The sequence below is a fragment of the Octopus sinensis genome, linkage group LG3 (genome assembly GCF_006345805.1).
Source record: "Octopus sinensis linkage group LG3, ASM634580v1, whole genome shotgun sequence".
Taxonomy (NCBI): Eukaryota; Metazoa; Mollusca; class Cephalopoda; order Octopoda; family Octopodidae; genus Octopus; species Octopus sinensis.
The window spans coordinates 163,427,696-163,455,200 of NC_042999.1; the positions used below are offsets into that span (position 1 = coordinate 163,427,696).

Sequence of the window (27,505 nt, forward strand, 5' to 3'; positions counted from 1 at the left end):
TTTAAAGTCAATTTTTCCATTCATGTATCCAATGGATCTGAGGAGTGCATAATGCTCACTAGAAGTAGTTGATTGCATTTGTTACCTCAATGTAATTAGCTAGGGAAGAGTAGCAAGAATAAGAAGTTTAGAGAGCTACTAGCACTGTTGGCAACAAAGAGTAGTTTGTATGACTACCTGTGAAACAATTTGTATGATAGTGAAACATGGGCCTTAAGCATAGAGGAATTGAATGTGCAATGGAAGTGTGAATGAATATGTACTGAGAGAAAAAAAACAGAGATAAGAAGGATCAGATTTAGTGTGTAAAAATGAAGATTGTGCTGATATGGACATATGATGCATTTGGATAAGAACTGCTGCATAAAGAAATGCTGATTGCTTGGAGCTTGTGAAAGAGGGAGATATAGGACAAATTAGTGAGATCAGTCTTCACCACTTCATCCCATATCTTCTGGGATCTCTGTCTTTCACAGGTTCATCCACCTACTTGGAATGTGCTGCACTTTGTTATACAGTTGTCTTCTTTCATAAGCACTACACACCCGTACATCACTGTTTTCTCTCTTGTACACCACATCTGATACCTAGTTATTCTCTCAGCATATTTGTACTCAATCAATCAGGTACACTGATGATACACAACTAGTCAAGTATGCTCACTTAATTTCTTTCTAGTCTTTGCAAGTCCTCTGCTTACAAGGCCCATGTATAGGGAAAAGTGCATGCAACAAAAGGGGGGAAAATGAAATTAAAAGAGAGAGAGGGTGTGAGAGAGAAAAACAGTGTGTGTTGTATTAAAAACAATATGTTAGAATTTGATTTTTTTAAGGAATTTTATCAATTAAGAGAGTATCCCAATTATGCTTTGTGAATTACTGCAAAGCACATGAAGAACATGGAATTTTTAGGATGTAACTGATGGTTTGCAATGTTAAAAAGCTAATTCCTACAGGTGCACTATTGTTCCAATTTAAATTTGAAGGATTAATAAAGATGTATGAAAAACTCTTAATAAAAAGAGTGAAACTTGAAAAAAAAGCTGTTCCCTATTTACATATATGTTCACATACATTTATTAAATGTTTTTATTTTACTTACATAATAATGAATGTTAATATACTATTTTGCTTTATAGATTTCCTCCTATCTGCCCATTTATGGAATTGGATTATGTTGTGAATAAGTCAATGCAGGCCATTCTGACTAACCAGTACATACTCTGTTTACCAAGACTTGTCTACTTTCAAGCTGCATTTAAAGCGTAAGTGGCTCTAAACAAAGTAGTACCAAATAGTAAGAATTTAGACTGTCTACTAAAGAATCTGGAGGCGCAATGCCCAGTGGTTAGGGCGCGGACTCGCGGTCGTAGGATCGCGGTTTCGATTCCCAGACCGGGCGTTGTGTGTGTTTATTGAGCGAAAACACCTAAAAGCTCCACGACGCTCCGGCAGGGGGTGGTGGTGATCCCTGCTGTACTCTTTCACCACTCTTTCTCTCACTCTTTCGTCTGTTGGCCTGCTCGCTTAGCCAGCGGGGTGGCATCATTCGAAGGCTAAAACAATGCAAACGCATTGTGACCAGCGATGTGTAACTACATCTGATGGTCTGGTCGATCATGTGATAACTAAAGAATCTATGGTTCAATTCTAATCAAGTAGCTTAGTTCATCTAGATGTAAATAGATGTAATAAGTAATGATGAGTAGGTATAAGTATCGAAAGCATTGTACCACTGAGCATTAGACAGCTGTGCTGAATTCAAACCTTCTTTCTTTGATATCAGTTGGTGTGGTTGAGGCTGACTAATTTAACTTGTTCTGAATACTTTGCTTCATGACAAAGTTGTTTCCTATGAGCTTTTACATTATAAGTTCCATTCAGCTTTTTCATTTTCAATGCTAAGCAAATGAGTCTTTATGCGGCTTTTGGGATCAAATCAGTCAACTGTCCACTTTCTGTGCATAGAAATAGAGAATTCTCTATCAGAGAATTCTCAACCCCATTACTTACTCATGATTTATAATTAAAAATAGAAATATTCTAAATGTTTATTTATTATTATAATCCACTGTATTTTACCTTACAGAAATATCATCTTCTCCTTTCCAAGTTATGCAGATCAGGTCTCTGCCTCTGAATTTTATACTATTTCATTTTTATGATATTTCTATATTATCTTGCAGTACCTTATTTAGTACATTATATCAATTACAGTTTTAGGATTTTACCAATATCACTGTGTTCATTTTGTTAGTATGAGACAGTGTTTAGTGTTTTGGTTTGTTCATTTTATTTTCCATTTATCATTTGATATGATGTATGACTTCTCATCGTCACTGTTATATCTGAACTGTTATAATATCAAACATTCCTGCTGTTCTCTTATTACTCTCCAACTGTGTATCTTCAACAAGCACTCCACGACATCTCTATTCAATAATTCCTACAACCTGTACACTCTGACTGCACATATGACACTCTTCTCAGACTGTTCTGCGCATGCTCATTTATACTTGTTGTGATTTTCACTTAGCCAATCACAGGAGTGTACAGTTTCCCCATACAACACTATTTTATAATATTCCACTACCTCCATTTCACTTTTGACATTATAGAACAGAGATCCTTCCAGAATAGGTGTTTAGTGACGCATGGCCTGCAGAGTAGAAAAATAATTAGAAAATGTATTCTAATCAATAACCTAGGGGACAATAAAAGGGTCCTTTCACTATATCTTTTGTTAAAAAATTATCTTTGCATTTATGGTCATTATTTTTACACTGTAACAGTTTTACATCCATTGTTCTATGAAAGCATTGTATAGATCCTTGTCAGTTTTCTAACTGAAATAAAAGTTTAAAAGTACTCAATTTATTCAAAAGAAATGAATTGTCTAGTGCTTAAAATTTTTTTTTGTTATTGAAAGGGTGCTAATTGAAATTATTTTTTCTGCCTTTAACCCCTCCAACACGGAGTATAGGCCACTTATAATTGAATTCCATGTCACTTCTGTACTTATACTCTGCCATGAATGTCCCCTTTCTCTAGTTCTTTTTGTGTTGATCTACACCAGGAGTTCTTAGGCCTACCTTTCTTTCTATATCCATCCGGATTCCACTGTAAAGCACTTTTCACTACATTTGGTGTGTCTTTTCTAATTGTGCTACCAATCCACTTCCACTTTTCCTTAAATATTTGCTCCCTAATCAAAACCTGATTTGTTCTTTGCCATAGCTCCATATTGCTTATGTGTTCGGGCCATCTAATTTTAAGTATACTATGCAAGCATCTGTTGATGAATGATTCTATTTGCTTATTTGACTTAACTGATATTCACCATGTCTCATCCCCATACAATAACACCGCTTTTACGTTAGTGTTAAAAATTCTTATTTTGAAATTACTCTTGCACTCCATACGTTTTTTTAACAGGTAAAAAGCAGTTCTTGCCTTACTTATTCTCATCTTAATATCTTCGTCGGTGCCACCTGAAAATGCTATCTTACTACCTAAATACGTAAACTCTGCTGCATCCTCTAGTTCATCGGTTTCTAGTTTAATACGTTCGTTGCTTTCTTCATTAATGCACATAATTTTTGATTTGTCGCGGTTGACTTTCAATCCTAGTTTGGCAGCTATTGCTTCTAATTTTGACATTTTATTTTGCATTTGGCTATATGTTTGTGAAAGTAGCACTATATTATCTGCAAAGTCGAGATCTTCTTGAGCTTCTGCATCTGTCCATTCAATGCCTGTTTGGCTTTCAATCGTAGTTTCCTTCATAATCCAATCTATAACTAGTAGAAATATAAAGGGAGAAAGTATACAGCCCTGTCGAACTCCTGTTTTTACTTCGAATTTATCTGTAGCTCTGTTTCTATGCAAGACTCGGCATGACATTCCTTGGTAAGTTGCTCTTATTATAGATATATACTTGTCTGGTATGCTGTAGTGCTGCATAATTTTCCATAAGCCTTCCCTATCTACACTATCAAATGCTTTTTTGAAATCAATAAAGTTAATATAAAGCAGTGCATTCCACTCTGCGCTTTGCTCTAAGATGATGCAAAGAGTGGCGATTTGATCTACACATGAACGATTCTTCCTAAATCCGGCTTGTTCTTTACGTAACAATTTATCAACTGCTGTCCTCATCCGCTCTAAAAGTATCCTGTTAAAAACTTTTCCGGAAGTCGATAATAGCATAATCCCTCTATAGTTTCCATAAACGCTTAAATCACCTTTTTTGGGCAATTTTACAATGAGTCCCTCTTTCCAATCATTAGGCACATTTTCTTCCTGCCATATCTTAGAAAATAATGGATGAAACATTTCTACCGCTATTTCTATAGCTGATTTCATTGCTTCAGCTGGAATGTTGTCTACACCTCCCGCTTTCCCATTCTTGAGGGATTGTATAGCCTTTCTTATTTCAAACTTGGACAGTGGGTCAAGGCTGATGTTAAGATCCAAATTTCTTGGCACAATGTTGGCTATTATGTCTGGAGGTAGTCTATTGAGCAAATCTTCAAAATGCTCCTTTTCTACTCTTACTCTCTTCTCGGATAGTAATTCAGTTGTGTTGTACAGCTCTTTCATGTTCTGGCGCTGAGCTGCACTTTCTGCTGTTGTTGCTAAATTTTTGAAATATTTTCACTTGTCTCTTCTTAATTGTTTTTTAACTTTCTTATTTTGTTGATTGTAATTTCCCTGACATCTATTTATCTCTACTTCTAAGCTTGCCGATAGTGATTTTTCCTTTAGCTTCTTTCGTACTTCTATGGCTGTTAGTGTCTCTTGTGATATACACATCTTATTCTTTTTGCTTACACACCCTACGAATTCTTCTAATAATGAAATAAAAGCATCCTTAATTTTTGACCAAGTGTGTTCTGTTGTGTTGCCTTGCATCCTTTTTACTTGCATTGATTTGCATGATAATACTTTTCTGTATTTTATTTGGGTGTCTTCATGTTTTAGTAAATCAACATTGTATTTTCGTTGAACCTTACATTCCTCTTTTAAAACCCTTAATTTCTGTTGTAGTCTGCCAAATAGTAGGTGGTTGTCGGAGGCTGCGTCAGCCCCTCTTTTTACCCTAACATCTAACAGTGATCTCCTGAATTTGCAGCTTACACAGATGTGATTAATATGATTTTGCGTTTTCAGATCTGGCGATATCCATGTAGCTTTGGGAAGGTCATTGTGCGGAAATAAAGTTCCTCCAATGATCAACTGGTTATTTGTGCAAAAGTCAGCAGATAACTGGCCTAAACCATGTTCTCCCATAATGGCTTCATATCCTAAATTAATGTTTCTGACTTTTGCACTGAAATCACCCAAAACCATTCTCAACTCTTTCTCAGTCTGTTTTTCAATTACGCTCTGCAGAGTATCATAAAATTCGACTTTTGTTAATTCATCAGCATCATTTGTTGGGGCGTAGCACATAACGATTGTAAGGAAAATCCGCTTATGAGATGTTCTAAACTTTACTAGTATCAATCTTTCGGTTATGGGTAGCCATTCTATTAATGCTTTAACCAATTTCTTAGTCAGCGTCAGAGCTATTCCCCTTGTGTGATGCGCCTTGTCATCTTTGTGCCCTGAGTATATATAATTGTTTTTCCTGAAGCTAGCTTAGTTTGTCCATTATCAATCCACCTAGTTTCACACAAACCCCAAATTTCCAATTTGTAATTGTCCATTTCTTTGCTAATATTTGCACACTTTCCAGCAGTAAACACTGATAGTTGACAAATCTTGTATTAATTTATCAACCGAAGGTTTCCAGAGTCAAAGGTTTTTTATGATGCCAAATAGTCAAAGCCCTCGGGAAGCTAGTTGGCTGATACGGCTTTCGACAAAGGATTCCACGAGGTTCGATGCGTGGAATATTTGAACGATGTTTACTGCTAATTGAAATAGTAAAACCTAAATCATAATCCCCCCCCCCCCAAAAAAAAACATATTAATAAATTTTCTCTTTTTTCTTTTACAGAATTTTACCAACTGAAGCGTGGATTGCCTCTTGTAGGTTTTTTGGTACCATGACTTTTATGGATGGTTTTGTTGGTAATAAAAAGGACTGAACATCACATTAGGAATTATTTATTGATTTAACTTTAGATTGATTTGAAGCCTGAACTTGACTGATCAAAATCTTTCTTGACATACTTTCCATCAAACATTATTTCTTGTTTTCTCAGATCATGCTTAAACATTTCTCTCTATATATTCCTTTAGCAATATTTCTGCCCCAGCTGCAGCAAATCCTGGATCTAGTTTTCTCAGTGATTACTTGTCACTTTCTAGGAGCGAGGGAAAAGACACTATTCTTTCATTTAAGCTTGTACTCAGTATTTTTATATTAAACTCATTTCTCTCTCACTCTTAAGTATTGTTACCTTTTTAGATGGAGATGGTTGTTGTTGAGCCACTCAGAAAGCTGTGATCTCACTTGGTAGTAGACCTGAACAAAGAACATATGAACTAGGTTGTAACTTTAAAATTTTTTATTGTGGCCACACATATATCAGCCATCCCCTGTATATCATCATCTGAAATCCAGATATAAACTGCTGTCCTTGAATGCCTGTAGTTTATGTAACAAGGTGCATCTTTTTGTCTCCTACGTCAAAAGTATCAACCCAGATTTCATCACAGTCACGGAAACGTGGGCACACTCTGCACTCTGTGATGGAGTTTTCAGCATAGCCGGCTACAACCTGTTCCGCAAAGACCACATTAGTCGCCGTGGAGGGGGTGTGATGATTTATGTTCGATCAAGTCTATCGGCAATCCCCTGTGATGATTTGAACCAATCTCAGCAGGAGGTATTTTTCTGCAATGTACACATGACCATGTCAACACTTCTGCTCAGAGTCATTTACCGTCCTCCAAATTATCGCCAAGACGCACAGCTTTTTGATATCCTCAGGGTGGCTGCCATGAAAACAGCCACATATGTGTATGTTGCAGGGGACTTCAATTTCCCTGAGATTGACTGGGAGGCCTTCCGTTGGCCGCAAAGTGCAGACGATTTCCTTGAACTGGTGCTGAATTCGAATTGGTCCCAAGTTGTTACCTCCCCCACAAGGGGTAACAACACTTTGGATCTGCTACTTACTGCTTCTCCTGAAACAATCATTAGTGTCGCTACCGAAGAACCTTTGGGTGACTCTGATCATTCCATGATCATGGCCGACTTGTCTCTGATTGGTTGTAACAAAAAACACAACCATCTTCAGATTGCCCGCTTTGACTGGAATAAAGCAAACTGGAGCTCTTATTGTACTGAGCTGCAACGCCCGAACTGGCGCGAATTTTATGCCTCTGGAGATGTGGACACTATACTCCAGAACATTCTGAATTCAATATGGGCAGCATGTGCAGCATCAGTACCACGCAAGCACAAAAAAACCACCCAATAGTGCAATTTGAGAGACTGCAGCAGTCCGACTTGCCAGGAAAGAACGCCATAATGCTGAATGGGAATACAAATTGCACAAATCAGAGAGCAACAGGAAAAAGCGCAATAGGTCAGCCAACCACCTCAAGCAGGTGACAAAAAAGGCAGTGCTTGAATTTGAACAACGCATTGCAGCTAACCCTGACAGGAAAGGGTTCTGGAAGTATGTGCACTCAAAGCAGAGACCCCACTCTCCTGTTGGTCCCCTTCGCAATCCCCACACAGGACAGATTACTGGCAATCCCGAAGAATGTGCAGAAATCATTGCTGGATGCTATGCCGGCATCTTTACTGTCAAAGACCAAAATGTTCCATCATCATCACCACTGACATCGGACTCTATATCTTCTATGCAATTTACACCAGCAATGCTGCAACGCCACCTAAAGAATAAACGCAATTATGCCTCTCCTGGTCTCGATGGTGTTACATACCTACTTCTCAAACGCGGTGGGTACTTTCTTCTAAGCCAACTTTCTCTATTCTTCCAATTCTGTCTTGACAATGGTGTTACTCCAGAACAGTGGAAAACTGCCAGTGTCATCCCTCTGTTCAAAAAAGGCAACCGCACATCGCCTGTCAACTATCGCCCCGTCAGTCTTACCAGCTGCATCGCCAAACTGATGGAATCCTGTATCAGAGAAACCCTCTGGAACTTCTGGAAGTCTCACAGCCTCATCCAGCCGTCACAATTCGGATTTATTCCTAACTCCAGCTGCTGTAATCAACTCATCGAGTTTCTTGAGGATGTTACCCAAATCACTGATCGCGGATCCTGGGTGGATGTTGTTTACCTGGACTTTGCTAAGGCTTTTAACTCTGTACCACACAAAAGACTTATGGTGAAGCTTTCTGCGTTGGGTGTAAGAGACAAACTCTATAACTGCTTAAAGTCCTTTATTTTTGGCCGAAAAGAGGTTGTCACAGTTCTAGGACAGCACTCTTCACCCTATGAGATGACATCTGGTGTGCCGCAGGGATCTGTTCTTGGCCCCCTTTTATTTGTTGCATATGTTAATGACATAGATGCCAACTTAAAGAATGCCACAGTGCTGAAATATGCAGATGACATCAAGCTGTACCTCGAAATAAAGAGGTCAAATCCTATACACTATGGATCTCTATTGCAAGCAGACCTGGACACAATGCAGCAGTGCATCATGGACTGGCAACTCAAGCTGGGTGTGGACAAATGTACCACCATGCATTTTGGGAGGAGAAACCCAGCGTCCACCTACTCCCTCCACAACACTAGTCTCAAAAAGTCTTCAAGTGAACGTGACCTGGGTGTTATTGTCGACAGTGATTTGCGTTGGACAAAACACATCGCCAAAATTGTCAAGAAGGCTGAGGGTGTCTTGGCATCACTCACCAAATCCTTTGTGAGCTGCTCCCCGGCTATCTATCTGCGGCTTTATATAGCTATGGTAAGACCTCACCTGGAATTTGCATCACCGGTCTAGAACCCCTATCTTGCCCAGGACATCAATCGTCTGGAAGCTGTTCAGCAACGTGCAACCAAAAGAATACCCTCCATCAGGCATTTGCCATATCCTGAACGCCTTACTTCCCTGGGCATGGACACATTGAAACTCCAACGTCTGGCAGCTGACCTGGCAGACACCCATAAAATTAACCATCACACAAACAATAACTCTGAGCACCTCTTCAAACTCCACCCATCTAACACCCGTGGACATATTTACAAAGTAAGAAAACAGCACAGCTCCCATGACTTCAGGAAACATTTTTTCACGCTGAGAGTTGCTGAAGCGTGGAACAAACTGCCGGCATCGGTTGTTAGTTGTCGGAGCACTGCATCCTTCAAGACTTCCATGCTTCCTGAGATTCGCCAACACTACACCTGATTTTCTCCCCTCCATACACACACAAGCATGTATCTGACTCATACATTGTTCGCTTTCCAGACATTTCTACATTACTGCATGTACTCTATATGCACTTTCTGACAAGTTGTGGTGCACCTGAGCACTGTATACAATAATTTCATTATTATTATTATTATTATATACACAATGGAATGATAAACAGAATGGTTGGTGTGTAGAGGCCATGGTCTTCTATGCTTTGCTTCTATCTGCAAACTACCCTGTGGTGTAGGAGAGAACCTGTCTAGTTGTGTCCTCACAGCTTGTGTGTCAGTGCAGAAAAGAGGAAGAGATGAGGTCATGTGTCATGATCTCACATTTTCACACCATCTAGTGAGCTTGTTTTTAATTGCTGTCAAAGGGGAGTAACTGCGCCTACAGACCCCCCCCCCCTGTTAGACTGTAAGCAGTCAACTAATTAGTGTAGGCGGAGTGTGGACTAGGAGGGTACAGAAGAAGGAACCATGGCAAAACAGTTGTATGAACAATTGAGAAAAAAATACAATGCAAATATATACTAGAAAAATGTTCAGCAAAGAAAAGTGTGCAATCAAATAGAACAAGTGATATATTTACAATGATACAGAAAGAGAGAAAATGTGAATGCAGTGTCTATAGCAGAATAAGTCTATTCTCCAGAACAGTCACTGGCAAGGCAAAGTTAAGAAATGTAAGAAATGAGGCAATTTCTTCGGCCAATGAACCGATCTGCCAAAGTGTGACCCGTAAGGTAAAGAACATGTTTGTGTAGTTGGTGTTTTAGTGAATGGAGGTAGGGTGGCAGTGTTTGTGGAATGATAGGTCTGTCAGCAAGTGGCATAAATGTTTCAGAAACGACATTTTTTACTCTGTCGATAGAGAGAGTCTTTTTGTTCCCATGAATGTCCACAGTGAATACTTTTGGTGTGCTTTTAGTTAGTTAGTTAATTTGGCTCAAAAGCAAATAGCAAGGCCATGTAGGGGGACATGGAGTTAAGTACAGGGTGGTGTTCATGTAAAGAGTTCAGGCCCCTTGAGGTCAAGGGAGGCTTTGAACAAAGCGGTCGTCGGCATCTTCACCATCTCGTCTGGTAGCTTGTTCCACGGATCCGCAACCTGGACAGAGAAAGCTCCTCTCCTTCGATTGAGATGAAATCGTCGCAGGTAGAGCTTTTCGGAATGACCCCGCAGCCGACGCTCTGAAGCAGGAGTGAAGAACAGCTCTTTCGAGAGGTTACACTTTCCACTTATGATGTTGTGAGCAAGAATGAGATCACCATGGTGACGGCGTTTTTCTAGAGAATAAAGGTCGAGCGTCCTCAGCCTTTCTTCGCAATAGAGTCCAGTGTAGGTAGGTGCGAGCGATCCCTTGACGGCATTGTTTCTTACAAACACTTAAGTCCAGGGAGAAATATTTGGAGGTACTGCAGAGGAATTAGACTGATCGTGAGGAAGCATCGGTGGTAGGTCAGAAAAGTATGACCTGAGTTGCGTGACGTAAGATGTGGGGTTCACATTCGGTAAGTTGACGGACACCAACATTTGTCCAGGAAGTGCTAAGGTGGTGCCATACAGGAGCTCAGTGGCCTAAATCCTCTTTGATAGCTGAGCGGCACCCCAGCAGAACAACGGGGAGAAACTCAGACCAATGATGAGGGTCAGGAGCCATATGAATAGTGGCTTTAAGCTGTCAGTGGAATCTTTCTACCATACCGTTCGCGGCGGCATGGTAACTGGTGGTGTGGATGTGCTGAACTTCAAGCAATCTTGAAAGCTCATGGAACAGACAAGCTTCAAATTGGCATCCACGATCAGTAGTATTTCTAGAGGGTACTCCGAAGTGAGATATCCACCCAGAGATGAGTGCTCTGGCGACTGTTTCTGCTGAAATATCCATGAGAGGGATAGCTTCAGGCCATCTGGAGAAATGGTTGATGCAGGTCAATATATAAATGAAGGCGGCGAGCTGGCAGAAACGTTAGCACGTCGGGCGAAATGCGTAGCCGTATTTCGTCTGCCATTACGTTCTGAGTTCAAATTCCGCCGAGGTCGACTTTACCTTTCATCCTTTCGGGGTCGATAAATTAAGTACCAGTTACGCACTGGGGTCAATGTAATCGACTTAATCCGTTTGGCTGTCTTTGTTTGTCCCCTCTATGTTTAGCCCCTTGTGGGTAGTAAAAAAAAAAATATAAGTAAATCCGCAACATAAATGGCGGTGCCCCAGCATGGCCACAGCTCATTAGCTGAAACTAGAAAAATCAAAATCAAAATCAAAACTGACCGATCAGGTCAATGTGTATGTGACAGAACCTGGTGTCTGGTGGCTGGAAGTGTTTAAAAGGTGCTTTCACGCAACGATGCACCTTGGAACGCTGACATGGTAGACAGGCATGTGACCAAGCAGTAATAGTCCGTCGCATATTCGACCAGAAAAAGTGGGCCAAGGTAACAGTGAATGCAGTGCTTCAAAAACAGCACGACAGTAGCATTTAAGAATAAGGGGTCATGGTGATCCGGTAGAGACATCACAGAGAATGGTTCCTTCAGAAAAGGACAGAGGCAGGCGTTCAAACTTGCAGCAGGAAAACTGGTGAAGAGATGTCCAGAGAGTCCAAAGAGGATTGGTCAGTAGCCATAGCAACCAAATCAATCGAAGCAGGCGAGATAAGGCATTGGTAGGAATGTCAGTGCCAGCAATATGGCAAATGTCACTAGTGAACTGTGATATATAGTCCAATTGCTTGGTCCCTTTGGGCAATTACCAGTCCATTTTTGCAAAGAGAGTGAACATTAACAGTTTGTGGTCGGTAAGTATCATGAAATCTCTGCCTTCAAGAAGATAAGAGAAATGCTTCACCGCCAGGTAAACTGCTTAGTTCAGCATTTTCCAGCTGGCATGAGAAGGCTAATGGCTGGCTTTGGCTGTTGACAGATTGCTCTAAAACTACATCTATAGCAGATGATGACGCATCAACAGTAAGTGATAATTTTGCATCCGGAACAGGACGGGTGAGGAAGGATGCTTGAACAAGGTCAGCTTTGACAGATCCAAAAGCTTAGACGCCTGTAAGAGACAACATTATTTGGGTGTCTTTCTTCTGCTGATCTTTCAATAGCTGGCCTCCACTTTAGAGGGAAGTAGACAAATACTATCGGCATCAATGAGATGTCCCAAGAATTCCAAACTGATAGAACCGAATACACACTTAACTGGGTTGATCTTCACATCATAGGAATATAGGTGCGGAGTACCACTGGTGATAAGAAAGTCATCAATGTATGCGAAGACAAAATCTAACCCATGAATGACCTCATCAATAAACCTTTGGAGCATGCTGAACACATTATGAAGTCCAAACAGCATAGGCAAGAATTCAAACACTTCAAAAGGTGTGGTGACAGCTGTCTTTGGAATGTCGTCACACATGTACTGAGTCAACCTTAGAAAAAATCTTACAGCCATGCGGGGTAGATGAAAAATCCTGAACATTAGGGAAAGGATAGCAATCTACAATAGTGACAGTGTCAAGACGTCTAAAATCTTCAACTGGTCAGAAATCAGCGTCATTCTTCCTGGCTATGTGTAAAGGTGCTGCCCACGGGCTCATAGAGGCATGAACGATGGAGCATGTGCTCGAATTCAGCCCAGGCAATCCAGAGTTTCTCTGGAGACAAACAGCATAATCGGGAAAAGACTGGAGGTCCCTTGGTCGTGATGAAATGTCTCATAGAATGGGCTGGATTCAATGGATGAAATGACAAATCAGTCAACTCTGGAAAAGAAGTAAGTGTCACCCAAAGTGGCCACAAAGAAAGAAGGGCTCACAACAGGGACAGAAGAATCCTTTCTGGTGATGGCAAGTGAAGTTTTGTCATCAATGAGTTGGCATCCTCTAATGCCCACAATGAGAAATCAGCACACAAGAATAGGCTGGGTCAGGTCTGCAATGACAAAAATCTGCTTGAAATCCCTACAGAGTGATAAATCCAGGATGAGGTAGATTTATCCATAGGTTTTGATAGAGAAGTGATTCACCACGTAGAGGCGATGTCCAAAAGATCAGGATTGGTGGAGGTAAACCGTTGCGGCCAAATACTTAAGCTGGCACCTGTATCCACCATAAAGGACTTTGAAGAATTGCATCTCAAATAAAGAATGCATGGTAGGGTGAATTGATGGGGGAGATGACTGACGTGTCCAATGCCTCCCTGCCTAGTTTCCCTGCAAAGAGTGGGAGCAGGGCTGTGTACATTTCTCAGCCTGGTCCTTGAACTTCCTGTGGTACCAGCAGACTGAGGGAGCAGGAAGTGCATGTGTGTATGAGGAGTGGCACCTGGTCCTCCCTGCAGAATGATGCTTTGAAGACAAATGGTTCCTGTACATGCATGAAACCTGATGGGACAGTTCTGTGATAGCCCGCAAGATTTCAGAGGATTGCATGTCGTCCAGAGCAGAAATAGAATCTCAAGAGGAAGATGAAGAAGTGACATGTTATCTGCGGACAATGGTGTGCCAGAAAATTCCATAATCCTGTCTGCGGAGGCAGCGAGTTGTTCAAGAGCTGTGTGTTCCATCATAGGAGCTAAAATTAACTGAACATTAGAAGACATCCTAGAGAAAAATAATTGTTTGACAAATGCCTGTCCCTCATATGAGCTATTGGACAACTCTTGGATGCATTGAAAAACTGGGTGGGGTTTTGGTCCCCAAGATGCTCATCCTGCAAGAGTGCGTGAAATTTACTCTCAACCGAAGGAGAGTTACGCTGGAGAACCTCATCTTCGAAGGTTTTGTAAGTCATATCCGATAGAGTCCCTGTTATCATATCTCGCACTGAAAGTGTGAGAGGAGAAGGAATGCCAGTAAGAGCGACGTGGAATTTGCTCTGGGCCGAGCGAATGTTAGAAGAAATAAAGAACGATTCCAGTTGTGAAAACCACATCTTAGCATCTCCATGATATTGAGGCAAAAGAAAATGACTGATCTTGGACAATAATAGGAACAGAATGGCACGAAGAACAAGTTGGTTGAAAGAAATGCCACCCTAGTTGAAAGAAGACACAATGAGCAGCGAACTAGGAAATTTTTTTTTAGTAGCAGAGGATGAGAATAAGAGTCCTTGCTAAATGGATAAAGAACAAAACATGGCCAACATGTGGATAATCCAGGTGTTTGAGAGAAAGAAACTCATACCTGGCACATAGGAAAAAATTTGCTGTCCATATTAATTCTGGAGAAGATTCCAGATAATTTTTTTTTTCCTTTTTTACAAGTAAGAAGAAAATTCTGGAACGCTGTGTCTCCAAAGGACTAAGCTATAAATCAGTCACAACCCAGGAAAAAATGATTTGCAGTTTGTCACTTGAAAATGGCACCAATTTTTTCTGGTGAAGGAAACAATATGGCGACGAGAAACACCAGTGGTAGTATGTTCCTATATTACGAGTGGCGATTTGGTTGCGTAGCCAAAGTTGCAAAGGAGAAAAAATAATTCGTATTTACTGGTCTGTATTCACCCGGTGTTCACCATTTTAGAAGTATAGTTCTGTTCTGCTTTGGGTCACCATTATAGTTGGATAGTTGTCCATGTCAGGGTCACCATTTTGGATGGAGTAAGTCATTGTTGAGCCACCTAATATGACTCACTCAGAAAGCTGTGATCTCACTTGGTAGTAGACCTGGATGAAGAACATATGAACTAGGTTGTAACTTTAAAATTTTTATTGTGGCCACATATATATACACAATAGAATGATAAACAGAATGGTTGGTGTGTAGAAGCCATGGTCTTCAACTACCCTGTGGTGTAGGAGAGAACCTGTCTAGTTGTGTCCTCACAGCTTGTGTGTCAGTGCAGAAAAGAGGAAGAGATGAGATCATGTGTCAGGATCTCACATTTTCATGCCATCTAGTGGGCTTGTTTTTAATCGCTGTCAAAGGGGTGTAACTGCGCCTACACCTTCACTGTCAACTTCTCACTACTATAACATCGCACTTCATGTATGCATTGTATAGTACATCAACCTACATTTCAAGCTTTAGTTAAATGGTCAGTAGCTCATCTTGTCACTAATATTTAGCAGGATCCTTGACATAGATACTTTACTCTCACTAACTCAGTTTTTGTTAATGTATGTACATGCCACAGGAAGAAATTGCTCACTGCTGTAAGTACTGCAGTCATTGAGTAACAGACCAGTGTTTTATTAGCTTACAGTGTTGGGTTAAAATTTTTCAATGTACAAGAAAAAATTGATATTGCCAATGCAAAATTATCTAAGAGACCAAATACATATTTAGTAGTTCCTCATTGTCAAATTCATATTAACAAGCAATCAGTCAGATCTGAATCACAAACATTTTTTTAAAAATTCAGCTTTAATTTTATGCAAAAATTTATTGTAAATTTGAAAAAAACAAAACCCCTCAAAAACATGAAAAACTTGTAAAGTATTTTGTTTCTAAATTGAAATTTACACAGTTTGAAAATAATTTCATAAAATGTTTATTAGATATTAACATACATGAAAATTACAATTATCATTATTGTAAAGATTCAAATCTTTTAATATTTCAAGAATAAACTATTCTCCAGGAGTATGAAAATTACAGGTGCTCTATTAATCAGTACAGAGGTGAGAATTGTGTGTCTACAATTTCTGATTTAATCACTTGGAGACATATTTCCTTGACACACTATGCAAAGATGGCATCATTGATTATGATCCAATGACCTAATACATTCCAATATATAATTTTTTTACTACCCACAAGGGGCTAAACATAGAGGGGACAAACAAGGACAGACAAAGGGAGTAAATCGATTACATTGATCCCAGTGCGAAACTGGTACTTAATTTATCGACCCCGAAAGGATGAAAGGTAAAGTCGACCTCGGCGGAATTTGAACCCAGAACGTAACGACAGACAAAAAACCGCAAAGCATTTCGCCCGGCGCGCTAACGTTTCTGCCAGCTCGCTGCCTCTAATACATTCCAATATAGTTGACCCTTCCTTCCAACTCAACAATTTTGCCTATATTTTGATGCTGACTTTATATCTTGAGTTAGGATTGTAAAATTGCAGAAATATTTGTTCTAATAATCTATAAATAAACTGGTCATCAGACATTTGTAAGTATTTAGAAAAATAAAAATGCAATGGTATTCATGTCAGTCAATTCATCAAATAAACATTTAAAACTGATTGGGCAGAGAAATTGCATTTCAAAATAATGGGAATCTACATTATTTACATTTGATGGATATTTGTCCTCATCTTGTTTGTTGTTAACACTCGTTTCCTGAACTGCTATGTTTTGCTGTATAGAAAAGTAGATACTACAAGAAGATAAGTATAAATATTGTTATTGTAATATATCGTTTCTATATCAACAAGCTCAACCAAAGTATAGGTAAACTTAACAATTTGAATGTTACCCTCTGTCTTTTGTTATCACTCTCTTGTAAGTGTTTAGAGGACTATGTTCTGGGTTCCCTTCACACCCAATTATTTTCCAGCAAACACTGACATACAGACGATCAGGTTGGATACTGACTACATCAATCTCATCAGTCTGTAGGTGCCAACAAATATTGTGGTTACTGCTAGCTCTTTCTGATTAACACATAAAGGAAAGAGATATGTGTATGAGTAGATAGAGAATAATTCAATATGATCAGCTCCCATGACTTCAGGAAACATTTTTTCATGCTGAGAGTTGCTGAAGTATGGAACAAACTGCCGGCATCAGTTGTTAGTTGTCGGAGCACTGCATCCTTCAAAACTTCCATGCTTCCTGAGATTCGCCAACACTACACCTGATTTTCTCCCCTCCATACACACACAGGCATGTATCTGACTCATACATTGTTCGCTTTCCAAACATTTTTACATTACTGCATGTACTTTATATGCACTTTCTGACAAGTTGTGGTGCACCTGAGCACTGTATACAATAATTTCATTATTATTATTATTATAGAAAGCAATTTCTATTTAAACAACATAGATTGAAAATCTCACCATTCATAATTACATACAAAAATATAAACATATAATCACATATAATCTATTTTCCAAAACTTTTATTATTATTTGGACTCTGTGGAAGAATCCAATGTACTGTGCTTTGTTTTTAAGAATCCGAATCTGTTTGGTCAGTGGCTAGTTTCCATGGTTGTGAAGGAAATAGAGAATTGGCTGTGAAAAAAGAGAAAATTAAAAAAGAATTCTTTAAATTACAAAATTAATAAAATTTTAAACATTGAATTCATGAAACACAAGAAATATAAATTAAAATATTAACTGATGTTTTTTTTTTAGATCCATACCTCTCTTCCCATAAAGTGTTGGAGCATTTTTTGAGGGAAACCTTTTCTAAATGACTTTATCAGTGGATTACTTTACCTGTTGGCTTTATCTATATTATTTTTCATTCTGTTAAGACATGTTTGCCCATTGCTTACGCACAGATCATGAACGGTTAAAGTTGTAACGTGAAAGGATCTATCATCGAAACACTGGCAGGGTGTCGAGATCCTTTCTAATCACATACAAAAATTCTTGTAGAAAACAAACAGACGAAACTCAGGTTAAAGGTGAACAGACAACTTGGTTTATTGATTCATGGTTGTACGTTGTCTGATGGGGGAATAGACAGCCTCTGATATATTGCTGGTGTTGGTCTTGAGGTTGGTTGAAGTTGGTTGAAGCTGGTGTGTGGCTGTCAGAGCCAGGAAAACCGTGACCGATCGCAGGGCTGTCTTGAGCCGAAGAGAGAGATTTGAGGTTCGCGGGCTCGAGAGATGTTTTCCCGCACATGCGCATGGGGAAGACTTCCGGTGGCCACCCGGAAGTAGTCCCATTCTGCGCATGCGCGCCGAACCCTACACTGTAGCATCACTACAGGGCTCCCCTCCGAGTGCGAAGTACGGCAACCAGAATATTGTGGTGGTGCTGCAGAAAACAGAAGGCTTGCCGATCCCCCAGAAGACTTGGTACATACTATTATACAATAAGAAACATTTTAAAGTTAAATGTAAATTTTGAAAAGTTTCTTGGGCCAATGCACTGTTCTGCCCGATTTTGTAACATACGGTGTGCTCGGGGCACCCGTTGACGGCGAGGGTGGTGTGTTGTAGGAGCCGGTGAAGGTGTTTGTGCAGGTGAAGGCGTTTGTGCAGGTGAAGGCGTTTGTGCAGGTGAAAGTGTTGTTAAAGGTGCATAGGTGGGTGTGTCAAGGTTGTCATCAAAAGATGAAGACGTCTCAAAATGTGCTTTTTTTAAACGGTCCACGGAAACGGTCTCCGAACGACCATTTATCTCAATCGTGAAAACCTTTGGTGTGCGAGAAAGCACACGAAAAGGTCCTTTATAGGGAGAAACAAGTGGGCCCTTCACAGAATCGTCCCGAACAAAAACATGCGACCAGGTGTTCATATCCGGTGGAAGATGGGACGGTGGAGATTGCTTTCTGGGAAGCATGGGCGGAAGGTTTGAAAAATATTCCCGCAGTCTGGTGACATAGGTCGCCGGATCATGGGGCGGGGAAGTGTCTGGCACCAACATCGTACCGGGCAATGCCAGTGTGGTACCATACAGCAGCTCTGCAGCAGAAAACCCCAGGTCTGCCTTGACAGCAGTCCGACAGCCGAGAAGCACAATGGGCAGAAATTCGATCCAGGACTGTGGGTCCGAAGAGGCACGAAGAGCGGCCTTGAGCTGTCTGTGGAACCGCTCAACCAATCCATTAGACGCTGGATGGTAGCTTGTGGTGTGGATATGGTGTATACCCAAAATTCGCGACAATTCGCGAAATAGCGAGGCCTCAAACTGTCGTCCACGATCAGTTGTCAATCGGGACGGGACCCCGAAGCGAGAAATCCAGTTTGAAACGAAAGCTCGCGCAACAGTTTCAGCAGAAATGTCTGCTATCGGAATGGCTTCTGGCCAGCGGGAGAAACGATCGACACAAGTTAATAGATAAGAGAACCCGCGACTCACAGGCCATGGTCCAACCAGATCGATGTGGACATGGCGAAAACGGGCCTCCGTGGGGGGAAATTGTCCAAGCGGGGCACGAACGTGCCGTTGAATTTTGGATCGTTGACACTTGGAGCAGGTTCGTGTCCAAGAGGTAATTGTGCGACGCATATTCGGCCAGAAAACCGAGCAGTGATTAGTTTGAGGGTGGCAGCGATGCCAGGATGCGATAAGGAGTGCAGTGCTTCAAACACTGAGCGTTGATGGGTCTCAGGCACCAGTGGCCTGGGAGATCCAGTTGAAGTGTCACAAAGAATGGTGCCTTCGGCTGACGGAAGCGGAAGGTAGGAAAACTGGCAACAGGAGAACTGGGGAGAAGTTAAATCTAACGACGCCAAAGGTGGCTGCTCCTGCGATATGGCAGCTAAGTCGATAGCAGCAGGAGACGAAAGGGCGCAAACTGGAAGGCGAGAGAGAGCGTCAGCAGGAACGTTCTCTTTTCCAGGTATGTGTCGAATGTTGCTAGTAAATTGAGAGATAAAATCCAGGTGCCGAAAAGCACGGGGTGAGAGTTTGTCCGTTTTTGAAAACAGGGCAAACGTAAGGGGCTTGTGATCCGTATAGATCACAAAATCTCGCCCTTCAAGTTGATGCTGGAAATGACGAACCGATAGATAGATCGCTAGGAGCTCACGATCAAAGGTGCTGTATCGTCGTTCAGCTGGTTGCAGTTGACGGGAAAAGAAGGCTAGAGGTCGAACATGGTCATCCACTGTGTGTTGTAACACAGCGCCAATCGCAGTGTCCGACGCGTCCACAGTCAAAGAGAGAGAAGCACCAGGAACTGGATGTGCAAGCAAAGAAACAGAAGCCAGCTCCTTCTTAATGGACTCAAAGGCTGTCACTGCCTCAACAGAGAGGGTGACTTGACTGTCTTTTCTTGGAGTCCTTAACAGCCTGGTGAGAGGTAGCAGCTTATCTGCACAACCGGGAATGAAGCGTCGGTAGAAATTGACCATCCCTAGATAATGCCTGAGCTGGCGCAAGGAAGTGGGGGGTGCGATGCGTTGAATGGCATCGACTTTTGACGAGAGGGGGCTGATTCCAGTCGAATCAATATGATGCCCTAGAAAATCTAGGGAAGAGCGTCCGAAAACACACTTGTGGGGTTTATGCGTATGCTATACGCGCGAAGACGCTGGAAGAGTTGAGAAAGGTGCCGGAGATGAGATGATTTTCTGTGTCGCTCGCAATGAGTATGTCATCGACATAGGCAAACACAAAATCAAGACCGCGGACAACCTCATCAATGAAACGCTGGAAGGTGCTAGTAGCATTCCGCAAACCGAAACTCATGTACAAAAACTCAAAACACCCAAACGGGGTAGTGATTGCAGTTTTTGGAACGTCGGCTGGGTTGACCGGTATTTGGTGGTAAGCGCGTATCAGATCGACCTTCGAAAAAATGGTACAACCATGGAGATTTGCTGTAAAGTCCCGGAGATTTCTAATCGGATAGCGATCGGCTATTGTGACGGCATTGAGGCGTCGATAGTCTCCAACCGGGCGAAAATCAGACTCGCCCTTTCGCGCCAAATGAAGGGGAGATGCCCATGGGCTGGTGGAGGGGCGTATAAGGCCAAGTTGAAGCATGTGCTCAAACTCGGCTCTGGCCGTTTTTAGTCGGTCTGGCGCTAGGCGCCGGGGGCGTGAGAATACAGGTGGCCCATTGGTGGTGATGAAATGGAGGGTCGAGTGGGTAGGATTTTCCGGTTTAAAGGCAATGTCCACTAGCTCCGGAAATGAAACAAAAGAGAGTGAAATGGGTCTCCAGAGGTGGCGACAAAGAATGTCGGGCTAAGGACCGCAGTGGTGGAACTCCCAGTCGGTGTAGAGAGCGACGTCGTGCTATCAAGAAGCCTCCGACGCCTGACATCCACCAATAGGTTAAACCTATCCAGGAAATCAGCGCCGAGAATAGGATGTGGGATGTCAGCGATGACGAAAACCCATCGAAAATCTCGACGAAGGTTGAGGTTGAGGCGCAGCGAAACCTGACCGTAAGTGGTTATGGGAGACGAGTCAATAGCATGCAAGACAATCGAAGAGCGCTTGGGCTTGTCTGCAGCCAGACGAAGGGGCCAGATGCTGCAACAGGAGCCGGTGTCTACCATGAAGAATTTCTCCGACACCAGATCTTTTACATAGAATGCACGATGTTTGGGAAACGAGATGGAAGAAGGTGACGTGCTCACCTCCTCCGGATTTAGTTTTCCGAGGGCTTGAAGTGCCACGGCTGGGTACACCGATCTGCCCTTTTGGTAGAGCGACTACGACTGCGTTGTCGGCGCTCGATCGCACGGGATAGATCGTCGATTCGCCGCGTGAGCGCATCAATCCGCTCGGCTAGTGAAATTTGCGCAGGCCCCCCTATACATGCACAGAGGCCTCGCGATGGAGATGGATTCGGAAATTCCAGTATTCCATCGGCCATCGTGGCAATCTGAATATTGCTCTCCCCCGAACGTGTGTTGCGGCGGAGGATTTCTGCTTTCACAGACGCGTATGTGGCATCCGGGTGGGGACTTATTATTAGATCCCTGATCGATGCGGCGAGTCGGGGATGTAAGCCGGAATATAGCAGGTGCAACTGCTGCTGTGGAGAAATGGCATGTGCAACAAAATACCACTCCACTTGGGCAAACCACAGGCCCATATCCCCCGTAAATGAAGGCAAACCTGAAGCCATGCCTTTGTCGGAAGGAATCTGTGAGAAGGGGGCAGAAGGTATGGTCTAGAAGTGGAGAGAGAACACGTGGAACCGAGAGGCAATTCAAAATGTGTTTGTGTGTGCACCTCGTGGGTAGCAAAAAAAAGGAATAGGTGTGTACAAGGAAAACAAAATACAGAAAAGGAAAAAAAAAATGAATGTGTGTGTGTTTTCTTTTTTCTTTGTTTTTTTTTTTTTTTTTTTTTGTACTGTGTGCGATGAATAAGGCTATTTTACCCACACCTCGCCGTGCTGAAAAGGAGAAAATAGGAAAATAAATGTGAATTTCCGCGCTCTTCGGCCCCAAAAAAAAACCTGTTCGCTGTTGTCTTCTTCTATCCTGTTCTTTTTCTCAACTAGGGGTCACCAATTGTAACGTGAAAGGATCTATCATCGAAACACTGGCAGGGTGCGAGATCCTTTCTAATCACCATACAAAAATTCTTGTAGAAAACAAACAGACGAAACTCAGGTTAAAGGTGAACAGACAACTTGGTTTATTGATTCATGGTTGTACGTTGTCTGATGGGGGAATAGACAGCCTCTGATATATTGCTGGTGTTGGTCTTGAGGTTGGTTGAAGTTGGTTGAAGCTGGTGTGGTGGCTCAGAGCCAGGAAAACCGTGACCGATCGCAGGGCTGTCTTGAGCCGAAGAGAGAGAGTTTTGAGGGCTCGGGAGATGATGTTTTCCCGCACATGCGCATGGGGAAGACTTCCGGTGGCCACCCGGAAGTAGTCCCATTCTGCGCATGCGCGCCGAACCCTACACTGTAGCATCACTACAAAGTTAACCAATTCTTCTTTCAGCCTCGCTTTCCTCTACCCTTATTTCTTTGCACGTATCAACATTCTTATTTCTTATTTCTTGATTTTTTCTCATTATATTGTTCTTTCAGTACTCTCTCATTATATTATTCTTTCTTTCAGTATTCTCTCATTACTCTGTCTAGCTCAAATATGTTTTTTCGTTTAGTCTTGTCTTCCTGTTGCTCCCTAGGCAAAAAGTTCAAAATTCTTTTTGCTGATGACACTCCATGGACCCTAAGTAAGGCATGTGTAAAATTTGAATGAAATTGGTTGTGTAGTTCTCAAGTTTTAGGGAAACACACACACAGACAGACAGACACACATTCTCAGTTTTATATATATGAAGATATGTATGTATGTATGTATGTATGTATGTATGTATATGAATGCATGTATGTATGTATGTATGCATGCATATATGTGAGATATATGAGATAATAGTTTCACTTTAAAGTCTCAGAATTAATAGTGAAACTATAAAACTGAAAGTATCTCCCATTACAATAGAGATGTTATTGTTTCACTTTTGACACATGATACTGAAATAGTGTGGAGATAGATTGCTCCAGGACTTGCATTAGGTAAGAAGTTGAAAATGTTTTTGGCCCATGACACTACATGGATCCTAAGTAAGGCAAGTGTAAGATTTGAATGAAATCAGTTGGGTAGTTCTCAAGTTTTAGGGATTGACACAGGCAGACTCACAGACAGACACACATTCTCAGTTTTATATGTTAAGATATATATGTATGTATATGTATGTGTATGTGTGTGTGCGTGTGTGTGTCTGTGTTTGTACCCCCACCATTGCTTGACAACTGATGTTGCCGTGTTTACGTCCCTGTAACTTAGCCGTTTGGGAAAACAAACTGATAGAATATGTACTAGACTGACAAAGAATATATCCTGGGGTCGATTTCTTTGACTTAAGGCGGTGCACCAGCATGACCACAGTCACATGGCCGAAACAAGTAAAACAATAAAAAACTATGTCATTTTAATCCCGAGCAATGCTGGGTATCTCTCCTAGTATGTATATATATATATATATATATATATATATATATATAAAATTATAAATGAGGGTGAAAAATCGATATTAATTTAATAATACCGTCAATTTAACACCAAGTGGCTTAGCACAAAAAACTACGGAGAAAATACAAATTTATACATAAATTATTAGAGAGTTATCCACTATGTGGACAACTCTAGTGCTAAAAATAGCTCCGAAGCAACCACAGAAGATCCGTTTCCAACTAGAATCAACACACATCTAACTGAAGGAAAGTGAAATACAACAAATAAAATAGATTGACTCTATACAATTGTTTTGAAACAATTGTATAGAGTCAATCTATTTTATTCGTTGTATTTCACTTTCCTTCAGTTAGATGTGTGTTGATTCTAGTTGGAAACGGATCTTATATATATATATATATATATATATATATCATCATCATTTAGCATCTGCTTTCCATGCTAGCATGGGTTGGTTGGTTCAACTGGGGTCTGGGAAGCCAGAAGGCTGCACCAGGCCCAGTCTGATCTGGCAGTGTTTCTATGGCTGGATGCCCTTCCTAACGCCAACCACTCTATGAGTGTAGTGGGTGCTTTTTATGTGCCACCCGCACAGGTGCCAGACGGGGCTGGCAAACGGCCACGGACGGATGGTGCTTTTTACATGCCACCGGCATGGGGGCCAGTCAAGGCTGGCAATGGCCACGATTGGATGGTGCTTTTTACGTGCCACCGGCACGGGGACCAGGCGAGGCTGGCAACGGCCATGATCGGATGGTGCTTTTTTTATGTGCCACTGGCACGGGGGCCAGTTGGGGTGGCGCTGGCAACGGACACGGTCGGATGGTGCTTTTTACATGCCACCGGCACGGGGGCCAGGCAAGGCTGGCAACGGCCACGATCGGATGGCGCTTTTTACATGCCACAGGCACGGAGGCCAGTCGGGGCAGCGCTGGCCATGGCCACTATCGGATGGTACGCTTATATATATATATGCTTCTCACATAGGCAACTGTATGTTGGCTGCTCAAGAGTAGGAACCAAAAGAAACCTTTTTGTATATACTCCACAAGGAAAAACAAGGAACATTGTTTACAACGAGGTGTTATAATCTCAACAGCCAGGAGGTATAAACATAATCCCCTTTTTTTTAACAAACTTCATTACTTTCATGTATTTATATTAATATACATATATTTGTGTGTGTGTGTGTGTGTATCCATATATATATATATATAACAGAAAAGTCTAATTCTTCTATTGAATGTAACCAGGCAACGCCGGGTATCTCTGCTAGTAAGAGATATAGCTGTTATTTCTAGCACTTGCAGAAGACAGAAGACAGAAGTGATGGATGAATAACACATGTGCGTGTGTATGTGTCTGCTGTTTACTTAGACGCAGAAAATGAATTTGGCTCAAATGCTGGGATTTCATTGGTTAAAATTCGAAGAATTAAACTACATAAAAGTTACAAAATACAATTTTCTCAAAAAAACTAGTTGAAATTAATGTTTTCTTTTGACACATTCTACCAGTATACGAAGTTTCAAATTATTTAGTTAAGTAGAAATTCTGTCCATCTTTTAGAAAAGATCCATATTTTATATATCCCTTCATCAGAGACAGTGCAAGAAAATGGTTAAGAAATAGTTATTATAGAGAAGATATGAAATACAGAGTGAAGTGGAGGGATGAAAACAGCCGTGAGATACGTAAGGATATTGTATCCGCAGTTCCATTATTTGAGCAGAATGGTGTATATATAAGTTTCCTGTATCTTGTGTGTGGGCTCCAATGTTGCTTATAATTGGTCATTCCAAGCATAAAGTCTTGTAAAGGGTGTTATTCAATGGAAGGGTTTTTTTGAAGAGACTTAAAAGTTGGGAATGTGTTTGTAAGGTCAAATCAAAAACAGGAAGAGAGAAGGAAAGAAGGAAAAAATGAAGAGAGAAAAAGAGAAGAAAAGAAAAAAAAGGGGAGAGAGATAATAAAGAAATGAAGAGACAGAATGTGTGCTGGCTAGAAGTCAGTCAGGATAAAATGATAGGAGGAAGAGAGAGGTGTGAGTGAGAGAGAGAGAAAGAGACGAAAGTGTAAAGAGATGAAAGTGTAAAGAGATGAGAAGGTAAAGAGTAAAGGAGTGTGAGGTATGTTGTGATACAGCCTAAGTGAAGGGCAGAGAGAAGGGTAGTAAAATGGTGGAATAAAGAATTTGGGAATACAGGTTAGATTGCTTAAAGGACAGGTCAGTGATGAGTAGTAGAAGAATGTATATCTGTGAAGATGTATACACATGTATATATTCAAACATGTATCATCATCATCATCATCAATTAACGTCCGCTTTCCATGCTAGCATGGGTTGGACGGTTCAACTGGGGTCTGGGGAGCCCGAAAGCTGCACTAGTCCAGTCAGATCTGGCAGTGTTTCTACAGCTGGATGCCCTTCCTAACGCCAACCACTCCGAGAGTGTAGTGGGTGATTTTATGTGCCACCGACACAGGTGCCAGACGAGGCTGGCAAACGGCCACGCTCGGATGGTGTTTTTTATGTGCCACCGACACAGGTGCCAGACGAGGCTGGCAGACGGCCACGCTCGGATGGTGTTTTTATGAGGCTGGCAAACGGCCACGATCGGATGGTGCTTGTTACGTGCCCACAGCACGGAGGCCAGTCGATGCGGTACTGGCTACGGCCACGTTCGGATGGTTTTCTTGTGTGCCACAGGCACTGGTACCACAAAGATACAAATTCCATTGATGTTCATCTATTTTGATTGATTTTCACTTGCCTCAGCAGGTCTTCACAAGTGTCACAAGAAGGAAGGTATGCACAGTGGATCGACTACGTCCCAGGTAGGGGCCACGGGATATGGCCTGACTAGTCCTGCCGGGTCCTCTCATGCACAGCACACTTCCATAGGACTCGGTCTTCAGTCATTTCCTTGGTGAGACCTAAAGTTCGAAGGTCGTGCTTCACCACCTCGTCCCAGGTTTTCCTGGGTCTACCTCTTCCACAGGTTCCCTCAACTGCTAGGGTGTAGCACTTTTGCACACAACTATCTTCAGCCATTCTCGTCACATGACCATACCAGCGCAGCCGTCTCTCTTGCACACCACAACTGACACTTCTTAGGTTCAACTTTTCTCTCAAAGTACTTACACTCTGACGATTATGAACACTGACATTACACATCCATCGGAGCATACTGGCTTCATTTCTTGCAAGCTTACGCATATCCTCAGCTGTCACGGCCCATGTTTCACTACCATGTAGCATGGCTGTACGTACACACGCATCATATAGTCTGCCTTTTACTCTTAGCGAGAGACCTTTTGTCACCAGCAGGGGTAAGAGCTCTCTAAACTTTGCCCAGGCTATTCTTACTCTAGCAGTTACGCTTTCAGCACACCCACCCCCGCTACTGACTTGGTCTCCTAGGTAGCGGAAGCTATCAACTACTTCTAGTTTGTCTCCCTGGAACGTGGTAGAAGTTGGACTCTGCACATTTCCAGTGTTTATTTCTCCTGAGCATCTGCCACAGACAAAAACTATTTTCTTAGTTAGCCTTCCC

At 41.7% G+C, this 27,505-nt stretch overlaps 2 protein-coding genes across 7 annotated transcripts in view; one reads left to right on the forward strand and one right to left on the reverse strand.

Annotated features, from left to right (window-relative positions):
• Window positions 1–20,918, forward strand: part of LOC115209397 (epidermal retinol dehydrogenase 2) — a 68,532-nt gene extending 47,614 nt beyond the window's left edge. Inside the window, exons 4-7 of one of the 5 annotated variants that reach the window (XM_036501581.1) lie at window positions 1,139–1,268; window positions 9,625–9,631; window positions 15,108–15,115; window positions 20,907–20,918. In XM_036501581.1, coding sequence (XP_036357474.1) covers window positions 1,139–1,268 — 130 coding nt within the window. In that variant the 3' untranslated portion in view covers window positions 9,625–9,631; window positions 15,108–15,115; window positions 20,907–20,918. Of the gene's footprint in view, window positions 1–1,138; window positions 1,316–1,626; window positions 2,086–6,003; window positions 6,393–9,624; window positions 9,632–15,107; window positions 15,116–20,906 lie in introns of those variants that run through there. The other 4 variants (XM_036501583.1, XM_036501582.1, XM_029777789.2 and 1 more) reach the window with 4 other exon arrangements.
• LOC115209803 (F-box only protein 16-like) overlaps window positions 17,415–27,505 on the reverse strand; it is a 77,617-nt gene continuing 67,526 nt past the window's right edge. Inside the window, exons 8-9 of one of the 2 annotated variants that reach the window (XM_029778353.2) lie at window positions 18,349–18,351; window positions 17,415–17,547 (exon numbers count right to left, since the gene is read on the reverse strand). In XM_029778353.2, coding sequence (XP_029634213.1) covers window positions 17,483–17,547; window positions 18,349–18,351 — 68 coding nt within the window. In that variant the 3' untranslated portion in view covers window positions 17,415–17,482. The remainder of the gene's footprint in view (window positions 17,548–18,348; window positions 18,352–27,505) is intronic. The other variant, XM_029778354.2, reaches the window with a different exon arrangement.